Source organism: Halictus rubicundus, chromosome 9 (assembly GCF_050948215.1).
Source record: "Halictus rubicundus isolate RS-2024b chromosome 9, iyHalRubi1_principal, whole genome shotgun sequence".
Classification (NCBI taxonomy): domain Eukaryota; kingdom Metazoa; phylum Arthropoda; class Insecta; order Hymenoptera; family Halictidae; genus Halictus; species Halictus rubicundus.
Genome location: NC_135157.1, coordinates 3,573,545 through 3,597,276, shown reverse-complemented (window position 1 = coordinate 3,597,276; position 23,732 = coordinate 3,573,545). Strand labels below are relative to the sequence as shown.

General features: G+C 36.7%; 1 protein-coding gene across 1 annotated transcript in view; it reads left to right on the top strand.

Annotated features, from left to right (window-relative positions):
- The first annotated feature begins 3,223 nt into the window (after positions 1–3,223).
- Positions 3,224–23,732, top strand: part of LOC143357325 (protein dissatisfaction) — a 40,003-nt gene continuing 19,494 nt past the window's right edge. Inside the window, exons 1-3 of the mRNA XM_076793738.1 lie at positions 3,224–3,233; positions 6,990–7,070; positions 8,388–8,549. Coding sequence (XP_076649853.1) covers positions 3,224–3,233; positions 6,990–7,070; positions 8,388–8,549 — 253 coding nt within the window. The remainder of the gene's footprint in view (positions 3,234–6,989; positions 7,071–8,387; positions 8,550–23,732) is intronic.

Sequence of the window (23,732 nt, the reverse complement as noted above, 5' to 3'; positions counted from 1 at the left end):
CACAAAATTTTACTTCGCACCGATAATAATTTTTTTTATTTAGGTAAATGCATTTTAACGTATTACACAGATTTTATTCTGTCGTACAGCTTCCTTTTTTTCATTTTGTAAATCAATTTCATTATCTCACACTTTGCATCTGATGATAACAACCCTTTTGGCTACCTAATTTATCGTTTACGATAACAAAGGAATCGATAATGATTTGACAGATTACGGAATAAACTATTGAAAAAAATACAAGTTCGAAAATTTGACGGAATCGCGCGTCCTAGCATCAACTGCCATTAATAGAAATTAAATGAAAATCCATTTTTTTTCTTTTAATAGGTTTAACACGTCGAAAATAGAGTACATATAGCCATTGAAGAATACACGGGCATGTAATAAATATAAATTTTCTTTTTCTTCGAGGAAATGATGAACGACAAAGATGTTCTAATCACTGTTATCGTAAAATAAACCATAGTGCAAGGGGTTAATCTGTGAACATCAATATTCTGAGCATATCCTACATATTCATTGATTATACATTTCTCAAAAAATAAAATAATTTTATATGCACGAAATATATTTTAAGAAGATTTTCATACGCACGAGGGTTTCCAATAAAACATTCGATAAAGTCGAACGTTACTGTTCGAATTCACCAATAACTGAAGACCTTGGTGTAAAACCAAGTAAGTAGAGATTTTGAAAATTGTATAATTCCTTCACCAAACAATTAGGAATATACAAAAAAAATGTGTAAAACTTCAACAAATAGAATTTCTACGTATTTTATACACGAAGGTCTTTAATACCAAAAAAGAGTGATAATATTTATCATACGCGATCGCCGGTGCGTATACAACAAATATTTTCTATTGTAGACCAAACCTGAGCTATTTGCGCAAGAAATAATAAACGCATCTGTGTCGCATACTCTAACTTCTTCGAATCAAAGCGCAACGTTTAAGTGTTGAAAAGGGGATGATTCGCCGACAGTGTCTTTGCATTGACAATTTACCATCCCTTCTTTTTCGCAGAAACCGCAGCGTACACCCATCATATCGATTCCCAGCGCACCCCCCACTTCCTGTGCGAGAAGAGCCGACGCTGCGCGACGTAGCGTTTTATCGGCAAATGGGATCGCACCCGTAGCAGCCACCTACGACGTTGGCCTAATCTCGAGGCGGTGGTTGGTCGTTGGAAACCTCGCTGATTCCCCTCGTCGAATGAGCGTGCTGGCGCCGCCCATCACCCCTTGCTACATAGATCCGCACCCCGTCGCCTTCTCAGGGGTGGAGTCGACCAATGACACGGTGGTAACGCTCGTCTGACAACGTGGCCTTCGGAGCCGCCCCCGCATTTTCCGTGGCTAACTAGCACTACCCCACTATAGTCGCGTCAGCCACTCAGCCAGCAAGTCCTCGGGCCGTCTAGTCGCCCGTTGGAATTCCCCACCTATCTCGCTGTCACCTTCCTCTGACCCCTCTTCATCTACCCTACTCTTCTAGGCCAACGTACCAGCCACACCAAAGAAGCGGTGTACATCGCGCGATAGCCTGACTAAAGCTCTACCTAGCAATGGCTTAGAACCCGTGTTCAAATTGTTTGCCGAGCTACAGACAGACCTGGACACTTCTGAAACAGGGTTGGCTATATTTAATTTGAAATAAGATAATACTAAATAACATAAGAAATGAATTTTTATTCGGCGTTTAAATTAAATTAATTATTTTCAAATAAAATAATAAACAATTTCACCTCAAGAAGTGGTTATTGAATTAACTAAATTTAGATTGAAATACAGTAATTTTTGTAGTTGAATGATTAAAGTTTAGCTGCATTGGCTTTTAAAACTGTTCTTTAGTCTTCACGAAGTGAATAGAATTGTTGAGTATATGAATTATTTAATTGAATGAAAGATGAAATGAAAAATTATTTTAATTTCATTGGAATCGTTCTATCTACATTTGTTGATCTTAATCTGGTTATTTCTTTTGTTTCAGATTAAAGACTGTCCAAATGAAGAAACTGAACACTTCTGACGTGTTCTTTTGTTCGTGTTTGATCGAGAAGTTAGCGGATATTGCCAAAACACGTGTACCGTGTAAGGTAAAATATCTGCTTTAACTCCTTCATTGTACTGAAACTCTGGCAAAATTTCATCGGTGATCGAGTAGTGGCTCTAACATCGATTAAATATAGATTTCGTTAAAATCTATTAGAATTCACTATTTGCGAGATTTCTAAATAAGGAAACCTTTGCACCCATCTGTCGCAATTTGGATAATGCGTCTGGCATTGAACACTCCGTTTCCTCTAACTCTTATATAATTGGATTTTTCAGTTGATCCAACAATACAATTAATCTTCACCAATTCAGAAGCGTAGAATCACGCTACGACCGGCTTTGTACTTATTTATTATACACCCCGAAGATTAATATTTTCAGAAATAATATTTGATCGTTACGAATATCAGAAAAAAGAAATAAAAATAAATACAATTGCCCCTATTTTGAGAATTCTTAAAAAAAAAATACTATTTCAAAAACTTTTTCTATTTTCAAAAGTGCACGTACGATTTCAAATAAAATAGACTGTTTACTAGGGTACGCGCCCCTATTAATGCGCTTCCAGATTTGAATAAGCAGTACAAATTAACTTGAAAAAATGAATAAGGAAACAATTTTTTAAAGTGAAATTAAACTATTGAGCTCTGATAATAACACGAGGGGTTTGCCGCCATCGCTAGCGTACCGTCGAAGTCATGGCTACGGCGACTTGTGGCCGTTTAGAAAGTTCTGTAGGTGTGCGAGGCGTCGCCCACACCCCCGCCGCGTGGCCAACCCCGCCGAGGGGGGTTAGGTGGCACGTGGAGCGTGGTGAAGAACGACCCGTGATTCCACGTAGTATGGCTACGGTCAGGAGAGATGGGTAATTCCGACAGCCAGTCGGGCAGCGGTCCTATACATGCGTAGAACCGGGTGGAGAGACAGGGACGCGAGTCCTGTGCATACACCGATATCAACACCGCCACCCGACACCAACTGGCAACATGAACGCGGTCGCGGGTACGCCCTTCCCGGCGAGATGAGTAGGTACGCCGAGGCTCGAAGCCACCCCGTCACGGAGAACGCTTCGGGACTTCGCGCGACTCCCTCGGCGTCGTATCGGATCGGCCACCAGCCCGGTTGTCCGTCTGGGGATGCTCGACTTTTGATCAGCCGCGAAGGATGGGCACAGGTCAGTTCGATAAGGCGCGTCCCTTGCTTATATTCCCAACGGTACATATATAGGTGTGCGGCTACCCCCCTCGGGCATGTGCTTTCAGTGTACAGTGATTGACATACAGGGTAAACGTTGCTAATCATGGGAATCTCGAAAGCTTGCCGTCGTCCGCAGAGGTGGCTCTTTCTTAGAACGAAACCTACGGTCCTCGGTCGGAAAGTCGCCGTACGCCCTGCAACCATCCAACTACCTTTGCACTACGAATTCTTTTTTTTTTCAATTTTATCGCCAAGACGTTTTCAGTGTAGTTCGAAGGACTGTCTATTTGACTGGTACTGATTTTAAACAGTTTTCGTCACGTTTTAGTTACGTTCGACCCTCTTGTAATTACGGTGTTCTGAAAACGCGGTGCACAAATTGCGACAGTTCTCCTGTAACTCGATGTTCGCGTAACACGGTTTTCAAGTAGCACGATTTTGTACCCTTTAACTATTCCTGTATTGCACGAGTGTTTTCGTCGCACTGTCTCGCTGACATAAACAGAGAGTTCATTTTGTACACGTAATCCTGATTTTGTGCGTCGCTGTTCTTACTGAGCATCAATTCAGTTGATTTCAGTCACATAGTTGTTCTTATTCGTATGACTTTTAGAATTCGTTCAACCGGATACTCTGAAAACACAGTTTGTAATACGGCACACATTTCTCTTATTTGTATAACTTTTAGAATTCGTTTAACATTCCCATTGTTTGCATTTCTTTTTGTACGTTTTATTTATCACGAAGGTTTCGATACAAAACGGAACGAATTAACCGTGTTATACGAGGGTCGACTGTGTATTGAAAATAGCTGGGTACGGGTATAGGGTGTCTCCGAAATCGTGGTACAAGCGGCCAGGGGATTCTACATGCACGGATAAGGTGAAAAGAACGAATAATATTTTCACGTTTAAGGTTTGGTTTTCGAGAAAAGTGAGTTTGAAAATTATGTCAGGTTCGCGAGCTCCAGTGTTTATAAGTAGAATCGGTAGATCACGACCAGAACTGTTTCACAGTTCGTGTATTTGATGAATTTTCAAATTTAATTTTCTTGAAAACGGGGCGTCAAATAAGAAACTGTTACTTCTTATTTGTTTATTCTTAACAATTGTTATTATTTGCTTATATTTACTGTTGTTGAATCACCACCCGGTCGTTTGCACAATGACTTCAGAGACACGCTGCATATTGCTCTTCTAAGTGAAAAAGAATAAATATTGTAAAATTTAATGCAGATTTAAACTGGTGATTTAAATATGTCGAATCACACTCGATAGATATATAAATTCTACGAATAGAATTGATGACGAGCTACAATAATTCACATGGGAGTGCAAAGGTGTAACTGTGGGTGACGAGTTAATTCGTCATTGGAGTTCGCTGTTAGAAATTTTTCATTTTTTCCATAATTCAACGAATAACTCTTTCACTTAATTGTGACATAGTACCTGTGCTGGCATACACTACGATTGCATTTACGTTACTTATGGTGAAATTTTTGTTATGTCAGTTTTATTTTCGTTTCGTTACGTTTTTGAATATGTTCGTAGTTGTAAAGTCACTCCGTTAAACGGTTATAATAGGGTAGCTTTTTGGAAAACAGTTTTCAAGATCTCGGGATTAGTTTATTATGCGTAAAACAGTTTTGGGAAAATTGTAATTGGCAGGAATTATGAATAAATTCTAATTTTATAGCTTTCTCGTTAGGTTACGTTTTATTTTTATTAGGCTCAGTCATTCGTAACCAATGATTTAGGAGTGGCTGTAAAATGCATCAGAGCAAGGGGTTGAGATCAAGTACTTTCCGACGCAGCCTAAATTCTCTCTTTAGACAGAGCAAGTTAACATTTTCAAATGTGAATTCGTAAAACTCGCCGTCCAATGATCAGTATATCGTGAGTTGAATAATATTTATGGGGTATCAGAGGCACCCGGACGAGTTTAGGGTTAATTGACGCTCAGGATATAAGAATGCAAGTATAAGTAGAAACGTTGAAGGAGGTAATCTGTTGGGGTTGAAGTAACTCGTCTGATCGGGTTAGGTTGGTAGGTTTTTGGGTGTGAGAAGAAGGTGGTTGGTTCCCCAGGCCAGAAGCGGAAGCTTTGGTTGGCTTAGGCATGGCCGTGTTTTTCTTGCCGCGGATCATTAGGGCGATTAGGGTTCCTCCGAAAAGGGGAGAACAGATTAACGCTCGAGTTCTTCTTGTGGTCCGCCTCGCTTTCTTAAACGGACACCTCATTCCGTCAGCTTTTCACGTTTTTAAGATTCCCGGTGAACTCTGCTACCTTCCCCAAAAAATGTTCGTGCAAGTGCGAGATTGTTGAAATAGTTATTTAGTCGTATATTAACACTTTACACGTGGACTGTCATGCCAACCATATTTGAGTGGCGGAATTATTTGTTCAGAATTAAAAATTCATTTTTGCGATGACAGATTAAGTATGCTACATTTTTTACGATCTGTAAAATGTAAGAGAACTAATTAGCACCATCAATCTTAATCAGTCTCAGTTTTTGTTTCGTTACAATTGCTTTGATTTTACTGGCCCTGTCTTTTTATTAATTATAAAAATGTCCACCGTCATGTTATACTTTTTAATACTTCAACAGTGAAAACGACGATATAGATTACAAAAAATTTCCTCAATGTTTAAGAACGACTGTACCTATTCACAAATCAGTGTAAAATTTTCTCATTCTGCATCGTATAAAAAACAAAACATACATTAATTTTTATATTCTATTAGCACTTGATTTCTAGTTAAAATATCTTCCATGTAAAATGTATGGACAGATTTAATGATAGATGTTTGATTTGTTAAATTCAGTAATTTCCTTGTAATTGCGAAACTCATAAGAGTATCTCAATTGGTTTTGTAGTAGGTACAACAAAAATTAGACTTTGTGATTTTTGAAACGAAGAATGGATAGCACTTTGGATTGCAGTAGGTACTTTATATTCCATAAAATATATTCGATAAATATTTAATTATCGATATATGCAATTTGAATTTATCTTAACTGCAGTGAATAAATTTTTTAATTAACTGGCATACAAGATGAAACTTTTCTTGAACTGGGTCAGAGTAAACAGTGATATCAATTTGCTTGCAATGTGGTGATTACTACTATTGTAGCAACGGTTGTAGACTTTAGAAGACAAAAACTCATAATATAAGTATAAGTAATAACGTTAATATACAGTTGCAACGAAATTTTGTAATATATTTTATTTTAATTCTACTGTGCAGTTAATTGAATTGTGTTTATACACAATATTACATCATAATGCTTTGAAGTGGAAATGCATAGATGTGTTTACTGCGTCTGACCAGTGAAATCTACTTCTACTGACAGTGTTGGCTGGAACGCTCTACTTTTCCTTTATTCTCAATTACTGTATGAATTATTTAATATGTACCACATATAATCAAGCATTTTGCATATCATATTACATGATGTATTTACTGCGTCTGACCAGTGAAAACCAATTCCACTAAAACTGCGCAACGTTCGCTTTCTCTTTTCTTTTGTACTATTGTACGACTTTTATAATGAATATTCAAGTATTTTGCATATCATTGAATTAACCAACATATCTTTCTTCGAGCAGTGTAAATTCCAATCATGGAAATTCGTACTGTTTTTAGAATTTCCATTTTCCAAAGATAATGTTATTCATATTGCTACACATTTTTGTCCAATTAAGTGCCAGGTAAATATTTGTTGTAGGAGACAGATTGCTCGATATACTATGTACTGTATGCGGTGATCGTAGCTCTGGAAAACACTACGGCACCTACAGTTGCGACGGTAACTATGAATCTCTTCTTTACTATAATACCCTGTGGATATGTTATATTAAATTACAATAACAAATCCGTTGATTACAACTACATTCGTTTGTTACAGTTTCATTTATTATAATTTTTGAAAGATAATGTACTCTAATGATTTTGATTTCAAATTTGAAGTCCTGTTCGAGTTTTATGAATTATTTGTCAATTTTAATTTTGTGTTTATTCAATACAATTTGAGTTTACAAAGATATATTTCCAGAAAATCTACGTTCTTTTCTACTAATAAATATATTTCACACTTTATTGATTATTTTTACTTGTATCGAACAATTCATTTTATAATACATTTGAAAAGCTACTTTTAAATCGAAATTCTGTCTTACGAACACGAAGTGCTGCTGGAAATTGTTTTTGCAACGCTTCCGTCGGGAACGAAATTAATACTCGTTTGCAGAATGAATGCTTGTGAAAATAATACACTTTATAATACAACAATCAAACTGATCAATGATGATTCTATTTGTATTAAAAAACAAATACTGTACTTTTTACTGTGATAAACCACTAAGGATTATCAATATTTGATAAGTACAATTTATATAATCTATAAATTGTTGAATACAATCAACATAATATTTCACTCTAAGTGTAATATATTTTATATAAAAATAATATCGTTTGAGGAAACTTGTGACGGAAACTTGTCATTAAAAGGAAGACGCGATAAAATGAAAAATAGTATAAGTTATAAAATCTGCTTGCAACATACTTTCGAAAAAGTCACGTTCAATACATCCTAACAGTTTTATAATGGTTGGCTTGAAACAATGTAAAAATGTTTAAGGTTTGAATATATTGAATACGTTATGCGACGGCATTGTCAAGTAAAATACTGCACGGTAATATTTATAATCCAAACGGTTTTCAATATAACGATTATAAATGTGTATTCAGCATTAATATTCAACACCGCGTAGCCCATTGGTCTTATCCACTGATATTTTCGAGCACCGATGCACACATTCAGAAAGTATTCAAATAATAGCGTTAAATTCGTTCTGCGATATAATGGTAATATGATCCGAGAGTATACGATTATTAACGCACCGGGACTGTTGTTATAGAATTTTAATTTTAATATCATGTCTACCTCGACATATAACAGGACCGTAAAAGATTAAATAAAACAAATTTCATTCATTAATACCTTGAAACTTACAATTTCTTTAATGTATATAAAAGTACCTACATTCGTCGTTATATTCCATTAATTTCATAATTCGAATACGAGCTTGAAAATGTCACAAGCATGATCTCGTCCGAATTTCAGGCTGCTCGGGATTTTTCAAGAGGAGCATCCACGAAAATCGGAAATACGTCTGTAAAGAACAGGGTGCTCTGAAAGGGCGCTGCCCCATCAATAAGAAATTGAGAAACCAATGTCGAGCTTGTCGTCTTGCTATGTGCTACAAAGCTAAAATGAACAGAGATGGTAAGTAATACCATCAATTACGACAATATTACACCACAATTTTAATACACAGGGTGTTATCGATCTGGTGGTGCAAGTAGAAGAATCTACACGGAAAAATTAGCCAAGAAAGAAAGAATAATGTTTTCTCGTTTGAGGTATCGTTTTCGAGAAATCCGTGTTTTAAAATTCAGCGAATACGCGCGCTATTAGATAGTCTTTGATAGTGTGTCTGTTCATGACTTACCGGTTCTACTTCCTGCAAATACTAGGGCAAGCGAACCCAACGAACCTTCAAACTCATTTTTCTCGAAAACGAAGCCTTAAACGCAAAAACATTATTCGTTCTTTTCGATTTATTTGTTCTTATAGATTCACGTCCTTGTTCCACCGAATCATGTTGCCTGGCTAGGAAGTTTTTCTGATTTTAAGTTTAATGTGGGGAACAAAACCCCTAACATTATACCCATGATCAAGCAGTTTGTTCTTTTGAGATGATGATACTGATAAACAGCATACTTCTTCTCGCATAGTATTAAATATTTAAATCATACAACTATTACTCCACAATTTACTAAATGCGCCGGATATTTGTGGTTATCAAGGTAGTTTTGCAGAGATCATGAACGACAATAATTTTCGAATTTGGAAATTTATGAATGTCTATCACAGCATGTTGAAGATAAATCATAGTAACGAGAAAGGTTATTGACACTTCAATTACGTGAGATATTCTTGCAATATTTTTTTATTCTCAAATAAACACGATTTGCATAAATGTTAGAGGAAGAATATGCAACTAGAGTTTTGTAAAGATTAATTCCTAGAAACTGTGATCGAACGAACATTTGGTCACCTAATGTAGAATTTTATGAAATTTCAAATTGAATTCACATTGCTATACATTTTATTAAGGATTTTTATTGTTTCTTATTGCTATTTTAAACTTATATTCGAATAATTTCAAGTCCGACTTATACAACTAAATCGATCGCGGCTTCGTTGTTCAAAGCGGTTGGAATAAGGTCACTTAACTACAAATATACCACAAAGAAAGTTACTTTAGCCACTGGTCAGGCAAACCTTCCTAAGCAAACGGTCTCCAGGTCCAATGACGCGATCTAGCTAGAGTAGTCTATTTGATGTTGGTTTCGTAGTTGATTTGATGGACGCTATACTGAAACCATTCCCCTGAAAGCAATCTCCAAAGTACTTCACAAAATTTGTATTTAAAAAAGAAAGTGTAACTGATGGAACACTGTAGAAACACAATTGCGATGGAATTTAATGTTGGAATGGATTAAATAGAATTTATTTATATTTCCTATTCAATACTTAACTGGAATTTGGTCAATAATTTACCGCGATATATAAAGTGTTACGTGTCACTATTAACCAACTATGTGGGAGACTTCAACACGAGCACGACAAATGTGAAGACTTAATCACGATACTGCAGAATCATGCCACGTTCCACTTTTCGGTGATCTCTCACTTGATCATTACGTGGCACTTCTACGTCATATTTTATGATACAGATATGTATAGTTCGCCGCTTGGAACACTTTATTGATTAAAACGAATTCTATAAATTTTGTTGCCTAGGTACAATTTCTCTTTTTTGAATTAACAGTGGTGTATCTATTTATATTAGGTAGTCTCGCAAATATTTGTTTCCTTTTCGATTAATGCGTTCAAATGTAAATTCAGACTAGTTTTTCAAAAAGGCAAATTTCTCGGGTAATTAAGAAGAAGCTTGGGAAAAAATAAAACATTAATGAATCCTCGTGTTATCTAACAATATTAAACTTGTATATTGCGAAAGAAACTTTTGTGACCACCTAATATATACTATGGTAGCTTATGCAAATGTACTAAAGGAACAACAGAAACGTGTGGTGAACCTTCGTAAAATGTTAATTATATTGTATATATGCAAAAGTTTTAATCTTTCTCAATCATGACTTAACCCTAGAGTGGTCGCGCCCGGTCTCACAGACCGACTTTATTTACTCATAACCGAAGGAGAGATTGTTTATTCATGAATATGTAATAATTTCCATTATTGTACTTCTATTCCTTCTGAATTAAAAACAGTGCATTATATGTGTCTTGTTATTTGAACCCAGTGACATTTTTAGTGAGAAATAAGGTTTCTCTCTAGGGTTAAAGTTATAATATAATCTTCTGCCTTTTTGTGCAATTGTTCGTTTGCTATCGATGTGTTTAAATAGCATAACTTCATTATTTACTGGTAACATACCCAGTATGTAGAGCATAAATAAACGGAAATTGAAAAAAGGAGTTTTTGCGTGCATCTGATAAATAGAATCGACGGAGCGCATGCAATTTGACACGACAAAGTTATTCAATATTCGCATATAGTTTGAGAATGTTTTTTTGAGGACATTCGAAATTTGTAATCGCCAGCTGCTATCTTTATCACACCGAAAATGTCACCGACCGATGTTTCCACTTGATCTCGCGTTTATCCGGCAAATGTAGACGATATCGGTGACACTGAAACTTTTCACCGGTCTTCCATAAGCGTTGCTGGCCATTTCCATTTAATTAATTAATCGCTCGAAAACTCGTAATCTCTTTTCGATGCGGCATTACATTATGTCGGCGATGACGGGCCAAATTGTAATTAACGCCTACTTGCTGTAAATATTCTCGTTTTTCTTGTACGGGATTTGGTGAACACCCTGTTGCTTTCCAAATTACTAGAGTCGCGATTAAACGACGACTGATATTAAAAAGATTCGAATTCAAGTTATTATTTCACAATTACCAATGATTTCCGAAATTAATGTTGTCAGACGTGAAATATTTCACGGAATATCCTAATATTTAGATGTTCCTCGACGAATAGAGCAAAGAAATACGATGATTTAATTGCTTAGAAAATCATGATTCAATGGGAGCTCAAATTATTGCGAAATTCTTTTTCCGGCTGTGAAAACGATGTGAGATTCGATAATTCTTCATTGAAAATACGTAAAAAAAATTCAAATTTTTAAGGTAATTATAGAAGACAATAACAAGGCCAGTGTTCAGTAACAACTGCTTCTGCTGCTTACCCTCCGTATGCTATGCCAGAGTCGCAGACATAAGATCACGATTTTTATTTCGAAATAAGGAATTCTCCTTCTTCTTCATCCGAAATACGACGAAAGCCGGTCCCCAGCCATCGCCTAATATCGAAAGAAAACTGTAGTGAAATATCGATGTGGATCAGAAATGACAATTATTTTCGGCATACTTTTGATCCATTTAATGCAGTTTGTCTTTAGCGTATAGTGTTTATTTTTAGTTTATAACAAATTTCTTTAAAAGTTCCTTCTTCAATAATGCCCAAAAATTCTCGATTAGGTCGAGGTCTAGAAAAATCCCAGACCAGTTGAGAACCTTGTCTGTTTTTCTATAAACAATTTAGGAACTTGGCAATTTAGAAATACATAATAAGAACAATTTCGACTATCTAGATTTCCATTTGAGAATTCATCGATTTAGCGTGAAATGATTTATTTCAAGTGCCCTGGTAATTCGAGCACCCACATTGTACATTGTAACATTAAACTTCCTTGGCACGAGTAAAATTTCATGGTCAGAACGCTTGGTCGCAGCTGGCAAATTCAGACTAATTATCCCGCTCGGAGGAGCAGGAAGCTCCGTGTTTGAACGCCGGTCTCCGTGCCAAAGTAAAACAACAGGTATTGCAATTTTTCTGCCGGTACATTTCGGATATACAGAATTATGAGAACCGCAGATAAAGGCGAGGAGGCAGGATGGAGTAGAAAGAAGGGGCCATCGGAGGGGGTAGAACCAAGTAAGAAAAAGACGAAGGGAAAAGAATGAGAAAGACAAAGAGAGACAGTGCATATTTAAAGGAAGGTAAAGAGTGAAACAGAGATAGAGAGCAAGAGAGAGGGAGGGAAGTAGGAGAGGCAGAGGTACATATCAAAAGAGAAAAGCAGCCAGGGGCGGACCAGACCACTCGATGGGGATGAGGGTGCCCAGGGTGTCGGGGGTGCTTAATGCAGGACGGGTGCTCCGGTTCCCAGCAGTTGCTGAGGCTCCAGACGCGAGTAAGAGAGGAGATTCAATTAGTGGCAGAGCTTCCTAACGTTAAGGAGACTCCACACGGGGTGGGGCAGCGTTCTCGTTCTCGCGTTTTCGTCTTCCACCCCCTCTGTTCTCTGTTCATCCCGCAGTCATCCACCGCGGAAACGCGCGAGTAGATGTATATGCTCGCTACGAGAGACTTTCCACGGTTGCTCTACCTTTCTTGGAAATTAACGGTAGTTCATGAAGATAACCATTGGGGATGAACGTTGTACACGAACGGGTTGAGTCGGCGTTCGACGCTCGCAAGAAATCCCACTGACTTTTTCCGATTTATGCCATTAGCTTGTTACATTAAGAAACGTACGATTTTTAACATAATCGACAGAGATTCGAACCATTCCTATAACTAGACAGTGAATTTTTATCCAAAATAAAAATTGTCTGTATAAATTGTAAGGTGCAGAAGGTATGTAGGCATTTATTCCTTTCCTTGATGACTTTATAGAGTTGGAAACAATACAAAAGTGTATTTAAATTCTTTATACGTTTTTCATTCGTTCTACACATTTTTGCCATAAATGCACAAAATCCGCAGTCTACTTATAACTATGCAGGGTGAGTCTCGTAACGTAACGATCTCAAATAACTCGTAAGTTATGTGTTGTACAACAAAAGTTGCATGGTTTTCTGGGGGACATACAGTGCTCTAATCTGTTTTTTACTACTCTGCTTTTTTTATCTTGATATGAGGGTCACCTTCAGTTTTTTAAATGGAATGTCTAATACTTTTTCTCAAATTCGGATAAATTATGAATTTCTGCGTAAAAATGTATTATACAAAGTGGTACTTATAATGAATGATTGCTGAGATATTACGAAAACAAATCTTATTTCAAGCGGTGTTTCATTGTAGTCAATGCACTTGCGTAATCGAATTATCAGTCAGCGAAGAATTTCTTCTCAGTGTTTCTGTAGTTATTTCAGCATATGCACTAATAATACGTCCTCGCATATTTTCTGCCGTCGTTTAGGGCTCGCGATAAACTTCATTTTTGAATGTTCCGCAAAGGAAATAATCGAGCGAGCAAGGTGGTCAACTAATGTTACTGCCACGTCCGAACCAACGATTAGGAAATATTCTACTTAATACTTGCCACGACTGCCGTGCATAATGTGCTGGGCAGCCGTCATGTTGGTACAACATTACTTGACGTATTAAACATGGTACATTTTATAATAGTCCCGGCAGTGTTTCAGACAAGCCTGTGGAGTATGTTTGACCTGTTAGTGATCTTTCAATGATGTACGGTCCTATGATCTGGTGATCAATTATGCCGCACCAAAGATTCACATTCCACCGTCGTTGGTGGTCAACCTCACGAATCCAATGTGGATTCTCTGTTGCCCAATGATGCATATTTCTTGTATTAACATCTCCATAATTTGTGACAGTGGCTTTGTCAGTCCATAAAACAGTCTCTACAAAGTCTTGTAGTATCTATCTATCTAGCTTTTGATGGACTGACAGGTGATACGGATGAAAGTTTTCCGTATGAAGAATACGAACAACACTTCTTTGACTAATGCCCATACCACCCGAAATCTGTCGTGTATAGCGTTCCTTCTCGAGAAATTTTATAATTGATTATTTCTCATTTCTCGAGAAAAATTCCAGTATTTCTCGAGAAATCTAAATTTAGGACAACTCTTATGAATTTCATTTATTTTATAACATGTAAATTCTTAAATTCTCTTAAATTCTTATTTAAAACTTTAGAAAAACTGAATACTGAATTGAGTAATGAGTTTCTTGTTGTTATCATCCAAGGCAGATATGTATAAAACGGCAAAACAAATTCTAAGCATACTTTTTGGAAAATATAACAATGATTCTTATGAAAATAGTGAAAAACTTTCAGATTCTCAGAATGAGGAACTATCACTGGAAAAACAATTAGAATTAGAAATTGCAGATAGCCTACAAGAATTTCGTGTCAAGAGTTTAGCGATAGAAGAAAATAAATTCCGGACTCTAACAAAGGAATTCCAAATTTTTGAGTCCACTGAAAAAGGGACACCCAATCTTCAGGAACTTTTGGATGTTCTGTATACGATAAAGCCATCATCCACACAAAATGAAAAAAATTTTTCTACGGTTACAGATTTTGTTACAAAAAAAAAAAGAAGTAGATTGTCTGATTCTACATTAGACGCATTATGCTTCTTAAGAAGTCATTTAAAAACAAAAGCGTAATGTTTCACTTTATAAAAGTTTGGTAAAAGTTTCCCAATATTTTTTTATTTTATTAAACATTCTCGAGAAATATAGTCTTATTTCTCATTTCTCGAGAAATGAAAAATGTTGAGAAACCAGGAACACTAGTCGTGTACTGACGTGTGGATTTTGGGCAATAGCTGCTAAAGGTGGAAATACGACATCCTTATTATTTACAATTTTACGATTACGGTTTCTGTACGTTAAAATTTCCATGTTATTTGAGTCTTTTACTAAGCCTTAAAAAGGAAGAATGCGATTTCTGGTTTCGATCAGGATACTTAGCCTGGTACCATTAACAATTATCATATCGTATTTTCCACTGTTACTGAACATCGTGATAATAAATGTAGCATCTTCATCAATACGACTTCAACGTTTACTAAGATACTAAATAGCTCTTTCATGTTGATGATTTCTAACATCTAACCGGGAACATGTTTACAAACATGGCCTGCCGTCGTAAACAAAGTCGTGTTATGAATCACGTTGACTGAGCGTATTTCCTAATAGAAGATTATTAATTTGAAAATATCTCAGTAATTATCCATTTGAGGTCCCACTTTGTATCATACTTTTTTACGCAGAATTTCATAATTCATCCGAATTTGAGAAAAAATATTAGACATTCCATTTAAAAAACTGAAGGTGACCCTCATATCATGATAAAAAAAGCAGAGTAATAAAAAACAGATTAGAGCACTGTATGTCCCCCAGAAAACCATGCAACTTTTGTTGGAAACATTTTTTCGTACAACAAATAACTTACGAGTTATTTGCGATCGTCACGTTACGAGACTCACCTTGCATAATTGACGATGTATGGGACCATTTGCTGCTTGATTTATTAATTTTTTAAAACGTGTTTTTAAAGATACAGCAGTTGTTCATTTAATTGATTCGCAACCTAGTATTTGAATGACGATTTTGATACTCTGAATCAAAATTGACCCGGGCTCCGCCGTCGGAAGGTTAATGTTGTACATGAAAGGGTTGATTCGGCGTTCGACATTCGGAAGAAATCCTGTTGGATCTTTTAGAGCCTCGCCATTAGGTTGTTACATAGGAAACGTCCGATTTTTAACAATAATTTCACAATTATTAAAGTATTAAAGACGTTTCCATGGGAACTGATACATTTCGTCATTGAAGCACAGACTATAATAAAAACCGTAGAAAATGTAAGCGATCTTCTCACATTTATAAGACATTTATGGCTTTATACACCAGTCATACATTGGAGATGAGAACCATTGTACAGACTGCGATCTTTATGCAAAATGAAAATTGCATGCATCGATTGCAAGACACGGAAACTACATATTTATATTTTCTCTTAACACTTTTAATAAATCGCAAATAATATATTCGGTTTCTTAAATTCTTTCGGTACCATTACTGTTTTGTGTTTTACCTATTAATTTTCATCAAGAATGCATAAAATTCGCAGGCTACCACGACAAAATTCTTTTAGTTTCGATTATTTTCGAATGAAGCCTTTACCAACACATTTGTCATATTTTTATGATCAACATGAGACACAAATATGACATAACTCAAAGCATATTTCATTGTTCAATTGATACTTTAGTAGAATCTTGATTATCCGAACCGATATCTTAATTCTCCGAGTGCAGAACTGTTTCACATGACAATAGTTCGATATAAAGTGATCCATGTACAACACCATCTAAATTATCGAATCGAAATTAATCAATTTGACTCCTCTGGTAGTTAAATAGGAATCAGCTGATACGTCTTTTCACTACTTACCGCTTCTACTTCTGGCATAGTCGTGCACTTTCCTGCGTTTTTCAAGCATGCATAATTTCCTTATTCTCACGAATTTAAACGAATCCTTTTGCAGAGACATTTTTAAAAATGGCTTTGTGAAAAATCAATTTTTCGAAGGTTCTACACCACAAGACTCCGTTAACCAACGTAAAACAATTGAGGAAATAATCTCTGAAAATATGATTACATTTTAATTCAAGTACTATATTAGAACGTAGCTGACCAGTCGACAAAAGGTATATACATATACGTATGATTGTTATGTATGAAGTCTATAGAAGTAGACCGAATTACGTCATGTTTGCACTCATTTTAATCGGAAGAATCTCAAGAAATCACTGGCGTCACATATGAGAAGTATGGCAAAAATGACTGAATTCGGTGCATTTTCAGCGATTTTTATATTTCATTCATACAGGAAGTATACAAAATTATGTTTCGAAGTATTTACCATAATTCTATAGTACTTTTTCCCGTCAACCTGGTAGATTATAAATGCCTTCCCGGTAAGAGAATGTCAGTTTCCTGACTAAGAAGTCATCGATACATTTTTTGACCTCTTCGATGGAATTTTAATGTTCCCCGGACAAATTGTATTAGAGGAACTTGAACAAATGATAGTCTGTTCGGGCCATGTCTGGAGAGTATGCTGCCATGCGGCATGACTTTCAGTCCTTACGCATACAGAGTGTCCCTCGTCCTATATGCAAAACGTGACCGAGCATTGTCGTGTTGCAGGATGACGTGCCTACTCCTTTGGTTGGTGAAAGGTTGTTTTCTCTCCAATTCATCGTATACATTCATTAATTGATGCTGATAGTAATTGTTGCAGTAATTGTTTAGCCAGGATCAAGCAGCTCATTATATATGTCATCAAAATGACAGCATAACGTTTTTATCGTGAATATTGCGCTTTTCCGTGGATGTGGAAGGTTCTCCGGGGCTAAGACATGATTTTCTTCATTTCGGATTGTCATATACCGGGTATTTCACCCAACTTGACCACCTTAAATATATCGCTTATTTTGTGTGATAGAAAAAATGTCAGGGGGAGAAAATATTCTGCTCGAAGGCGCCAATACGGTGATGGGCTGAATTTTTTTCGAGATTTCAAGGTCATCGTATTTTTTTAAAATGGGACTGCACATTTTCACTACAACAGTCTTATAGCTGATAAAAAAACGAATCCAACGAGGTGCAGTATGTTGACCTTCGCGTGACCCTTAGCGAGGAAATTATGAAATGTTTGTCAGTAACTTCAGTACGCGTTCGGGGACGGTAAATAAAGGAATTTTAATTTCATTGAAACAGTATACCGTGTAATTGTCTGTGGTGCTTGTAAACAGAGATTCGTATTCTCCTTTCATCGGTTGAAGTATGTTTACAAGCATTATTATCAAAGCGATAATCTTAGCAGAATATTACGACCCACCGAGTTATTGGCCTATTCTTTATCGAAGGAGCATTAAATGGTCGAAACTATGCAGATTTTTTAACAAATGAATTATCCATATTGCTAGAAGACGTTCCGTTACAATATCGTCCAAGGATGTGGTTTCAGCATGACGGCTGTCCTACTCATAATGAACTCGTTGCACGCAATATATTAGTCAGAATTTTTCCCGATCGTCGGATAGAACGTGGTGCACGAATTTGTTGGCCAGCTCGATCACCGGATCTCACGCCACTTGATTTCTTTCTGTGGGGACAGCTAAAAAGTAAAGTTTACAATGATGTTCCCACAACAGCAGAAAACATGTAACAAAGGGTTCTACAAAGGATTCTACTGTAGAACAACTTAAAAATGTATAAGAATTAGAATTTATTTACCGCCTCCAAAAATGTATTCAGGTTCATGGTGCACATTTTGAACACCTTCTAAAATAAAGATTTAACTTAAGACTGTTTCAAAGAAATTGAAATTCCTTCATTTACCATCCCCGAACGCGTACTGAAGTTACTAACAAACATTTCATAATTTCCTTGATAAAAGGTCACGTGAAGGTCAACATATCGCACCTCGTTGGATTCGTTTTTTTATAAGCTATAAGACTGTTGTAGTGAAAATATGTAGTCCCATTAAAAAAAAAATACAATGACCTTGAAATCTGGAAAAAAATTCGGCCCATCACTGTATTGGCGCCTTCGAACACAATGTTTTCTCCGCCTGACATTTTTTCTATCACACAAAATAAGTGATATATTTAAGGTGGTCAAGTTGGGTGAAATACCCTGTATATGACCCATTTTCATCGCACGTTATGATCTTGTGCAGGAAACTCGTCCTTTTAAATCGAGGAAGCAAATATGCCGCTCTATCAAATCTGCGTCGTTTGATGTTTTCACGTGGTTCATGGGGGACACAACGACCAGGCTTTTGAATTTAATCTAACTTTTTAAGGTGAAGAGATACCGCTTGCGTTTAAAAGTATATTTTTAAAGCTGACGATCGACACTTTAAAGCGCCACGAAAAGCGGGTAGGAAGTATAATTTACACCAAAGTTACGACCGATTGCATAAAAAAGCACCGAATTTATTTGCACAGCTAACACCATTTTACTCGCCGTTTGTGAGGGACCCATAAAACGTAGTTGACCACCCGATAAGTGGTATCTATTATGTAGGTGCTACGCGGTGCTTTCGCGAAACACCGCGTCGCCGCAGGCATACAATCATCCTCTAGCTGACAACCCGGAGATCTCTAACCCCCGGCATGGCAGCGGTCTGTACCAGCACCCCCTCCGACAATTCCACGGAAATTCGTCCCTCCCGGTGTCATTTGCTCTGCCCGTCTACCTTGCCAACGAAATGCCCCCGCGGACCCGTATATTTTGCGAAATATGGCGTTAAACGACATCAGAAGATTACCAAGCGGCTTACCGTGTCGGATTTGCCGTTTGCAAAGGGAAAGAGGGACTTCGTCGCGGTTTCTTCGAATATTCCTCATAGGCCGATACTTCCAATTCTCAGGGAGAAAGCTTCAGCTTTTTCCTGCTGCCTTCAAAAATTTGGGAACAGGTGTACACGCACACAGCTTGTGAGCCGAGATGTTCTTTATCGAGTTGCGGCTCGGGGACCTAACATAACAGTTTTTGTCAAGGATTCGCATAAAAGGGATCATTGATAGATACAGTTGAGAATAGTAATCTGAATAAATAGATTTTGTGCATTTACGACCAAAACGAGTCCGGGAAATTTGAAATACTGAAAACGTTAAAAAGATTTAAGAGTGGCAACACATTGTCTTCGACCTATTACAATTGTCAACACTAGGTTTACCGGAGCACTAAGAGTGACTATTTATAAAAATAACAAGAATGTGTCTATCCAAATTTTGATCCATTTCTTAGAATCTCGATAATGTAAATTAAAAATATTAGAACACACCATTCTGAACAGAGAATCATTTGTATATACCCGTGTTATTTAATAATATTAAACATACATATTGTAAAAGAAATTTTTGGGACCACCTAATAAAATTGAAAATTGTATAAAGATTAAAATAATTTGAGAATGCACCATTTTCAATTTCCGAAGATCACTGAAGAAAAAAAGAACCTCCTATTTGATGTTTATTCTCGTTCCTTGCAAAGAACTGCAATCTAGTAGTTATGATATGTAAAGAAAATTTTGCGAAAGATCACTTTCATCGTCAATTGTCATTCTAGAGTAGCGTAGATTAATTTTTGAAATGGAAAGTCTGCAAGCCTCAGAATATAACGTTTTCTAAATGAAATCAGAGTGTAGACAATTGATAAAATTGCTTGTCAAGCAATCTTACCAGACTTTCCAACTTCTCTGCAGACTTTCCATTTAAAAAATTGATGTACGCTACTCTAGACATGGAATAATGAAATATGACACGGAACTCGCGGCGTCAGACTTGCTTATCAGTCTTGACTTGTCAAAACCGAATAATGAACCCCTTAGTTTTCCCAGGCCGAACGGTCAACATCATTTCCAGTGTACACATTCAAATCGGGCGAGGCGTTTCGATCCGCAAACTTTGCCTCGTTTCATGCCCAATCGATCGCCGCTCGCAACTTCGAAGTTTAAATCTCTTTGTTTCCGTTCATAATTCGGAGCCACCCTTTCTGGAAGTACGAAGTACTCTGAACCGGAATTAAACCGACGCGCCCCGTGTTTGCCCCTTTCACCGGCAGAAAATCGAGATTATTTCCGATAGTTCGCTCCTCGACCAACCTTCCATCGTTCGCGGATCACCACGCTCCCGAAAGAAAAGAAATCATTCGAGTAACTTTAACCGTTCGCGCTCAATAAATAATCGAGTCAGCTTTCTTGCTGTGATTGAAATTTTAATTATACAGTAGGGCCTCGATTATCTGAACCTCTAATGTCTGAAGTCTTTAGTATCCATGCTTCGGATGTAGATAGCTGAATCGAAAGCAATCGATATGCAACATCATTTATGGTACAGAATAAAATTATCAAGAAAAAAGTGTAGCGTTTAAGATGTAGTACAGAACAAAGCAAAAATTCCTATCTTAATAAATTAGGAACAAGTGCTTGTTTAACAGGTTTTTTATCACCTGGTAGCTAAAATTCCATGTGTCCTCGACGGAAAGTTTAGCGTGGGTCGTATGCGACCCACACGGCACGGAACGTGTTAACAGAGATCCTCGCGTTCCTAACGCAAGCCCTAGTCCTCCCGTTCTCGAAAGAAAACTACCCGACGATCGTTCGAGGACGATCGAGCCTACGGCGTTATAGTTTCGACCGATCGGTCGGTCCTGTAGCCAGCGTGGTTTCGTAGACCACGGCACACCGAAGAAAGGCAGACACAGTGAAAACCATAGAACAGGGGGCGAGAATGATGGAAGGGGGTTGCGTGGGAGTGGACGGCTGGTAACGCAACGAAGCGAGGCGTGCCGTACACGCGGCCGGCAGCATCAATCCATCCACATAAACGGTAAACTGTAAAGCGGGTCCTGAAGAGAGAACGAGAGAGAGAGAGAGAGAGAGAGAGAGAGAGGGGGGGAGAGAGAGGAATGATATGGTATCGTGCTGAGACTGTGGAGAAAAGAGGAAGACAGGACGAGGCTCTGCATGCTCTCCCTCTTGTGGTAGGGCACGATCTGTGTGGACTGAACGACTCGTTGCGCTAAGCTGGGCTTTGATCGTCACCTGTCATACTAACGCCCAGAAGAGCTGCACCACGGATACGGTTCACATAACTGCGAGAATTACATCTGCTAGCTTATGCATCGGGAGCAACGCGCCGCTTCCATTCGCGATCGGATCGTTCGCTTTTTTAATACATTCGCCGCGAAATGTTTATGTGCAAAACACAGTTCCGTTCCCCGAGGTGACCATTTCTGGGATATTGTCCCCCCTGTTTAGAATACTTGAACGCATTCAAAGTCGAACAGTAGCCCCTTTGCCGTATCATTTTCTTCACAGCTATTGGAGAACTTCTTTGTCTGTAGTTTCTTAGTAGAAAAAGAATACTTCTATTCAGCATGTTGCTGTGAATTTCCGAAGCACTTCGTGTCGTACCGTCGCACAGTGCGGACAAATAGCCTATTTTTGGGCACTTATATGTAAGTAATTCTTCACGGAAAATGAAATTTACCAATATAATTAATAAATTTAACGAGAAATTAACAATTTTTAAAACGAAATTAATAATAAATGAACCATATGTAAAATTAATAATAAGAAACTTAAACAAATCATATTGGTAGTAAACATAATTAACAAACTTAACAAATCCCTATTCGCCGTCCGACGCATTCTCAGTACTTGGAATTTGATCCCCATGCACGTTCTTCCAAACAATCTCGATCTATCCTTACATTCTTATTACTTTTCCGATAGGTATACAACATATATTAAAAACAAATTAAGAATACATAAAAAGGATTGATATATAATTATCATTGCAAAATTGTATTATGCATAAAAATTATTATTATATGATTATTAATAACAATTTCCATCGTAATACGCTGTTTTTGCAAAAGAAATGTATTTCATATCGTGATATACACGAATATTGAACTTTTCCAGTAAATTCCCCACTGTAACTGTGGCGAACAAATGGAAAAATTTTTGACAAAAATCCAAACTTTTTTACGAATGTATATGTATTGTCAATTATTCACAGAAAATGAAATTCAACAATACAACTAATAAATTTAAAAAGAAATTAACAAATTTTCCACAATAGATCCTAAAGGATTGATATGGGCACTTTTTAAAAAGTTTATAAAATTAAGAGTAGCAGTTCGTTGCAAACAAAACTATAAAATTCTTAAACTGTTACAAGTAATATATCCGAATATGTTAGAATCTCAGGATACATTTTGCCGTTTTTGTTATATGTTAATATGAAGTTTTATATGCAATTAATAAATAAAACCACCGTTGAAAATTTATACAAAAAATAAATCTGCTTTATTAAATGTAACATTCATCTGTTGATGAATGCGACACTCATTCAAAGCCCAGCTTTGATGCAACACTCATCTACAATTAATGTAATATTTTTTTATGAATCACGGTGACTTTACATTCAACATGTAGTAGTAATCATATATTTACGTTTACTTCGATGCTTGAACATTGATAACATGATAACAGACTAATCAAATTTTACTTCGATTTAACCGAGACGAATAACATAGTTATTTAGCTGATTCTGTTCGAAATGTTTATAACAATTAATAGGCAGCTCTACTTTTTAGACGCGTTTTATTATAAATAGTAAATAACACAACTTGATTTCTTGAATGCTTCACTTGTCTTTTATGTTTGTAGAAAGATGTTTGACCTATAAAAGAAGTAAGGAAGACGAGTTAACTCGTCGTTCATGTTCGTTATAGTTTTCTGGAATTGACGGTCTTCGTGCAAAATTCGAGCAAGTTTATTATTCAATAAAATTGTATTTTGATACATAGTTTTTGTGCATTGCTAATTGTCTGAAGTAAGAATTAAACAACTTTCAAAATCTGGACTTACCCGGTAACTTCTACATTTTGTAATTAATGCATAAAATTTTTATTTTGCATAAAAATCCGCAGCCTATAATTAGATTAAG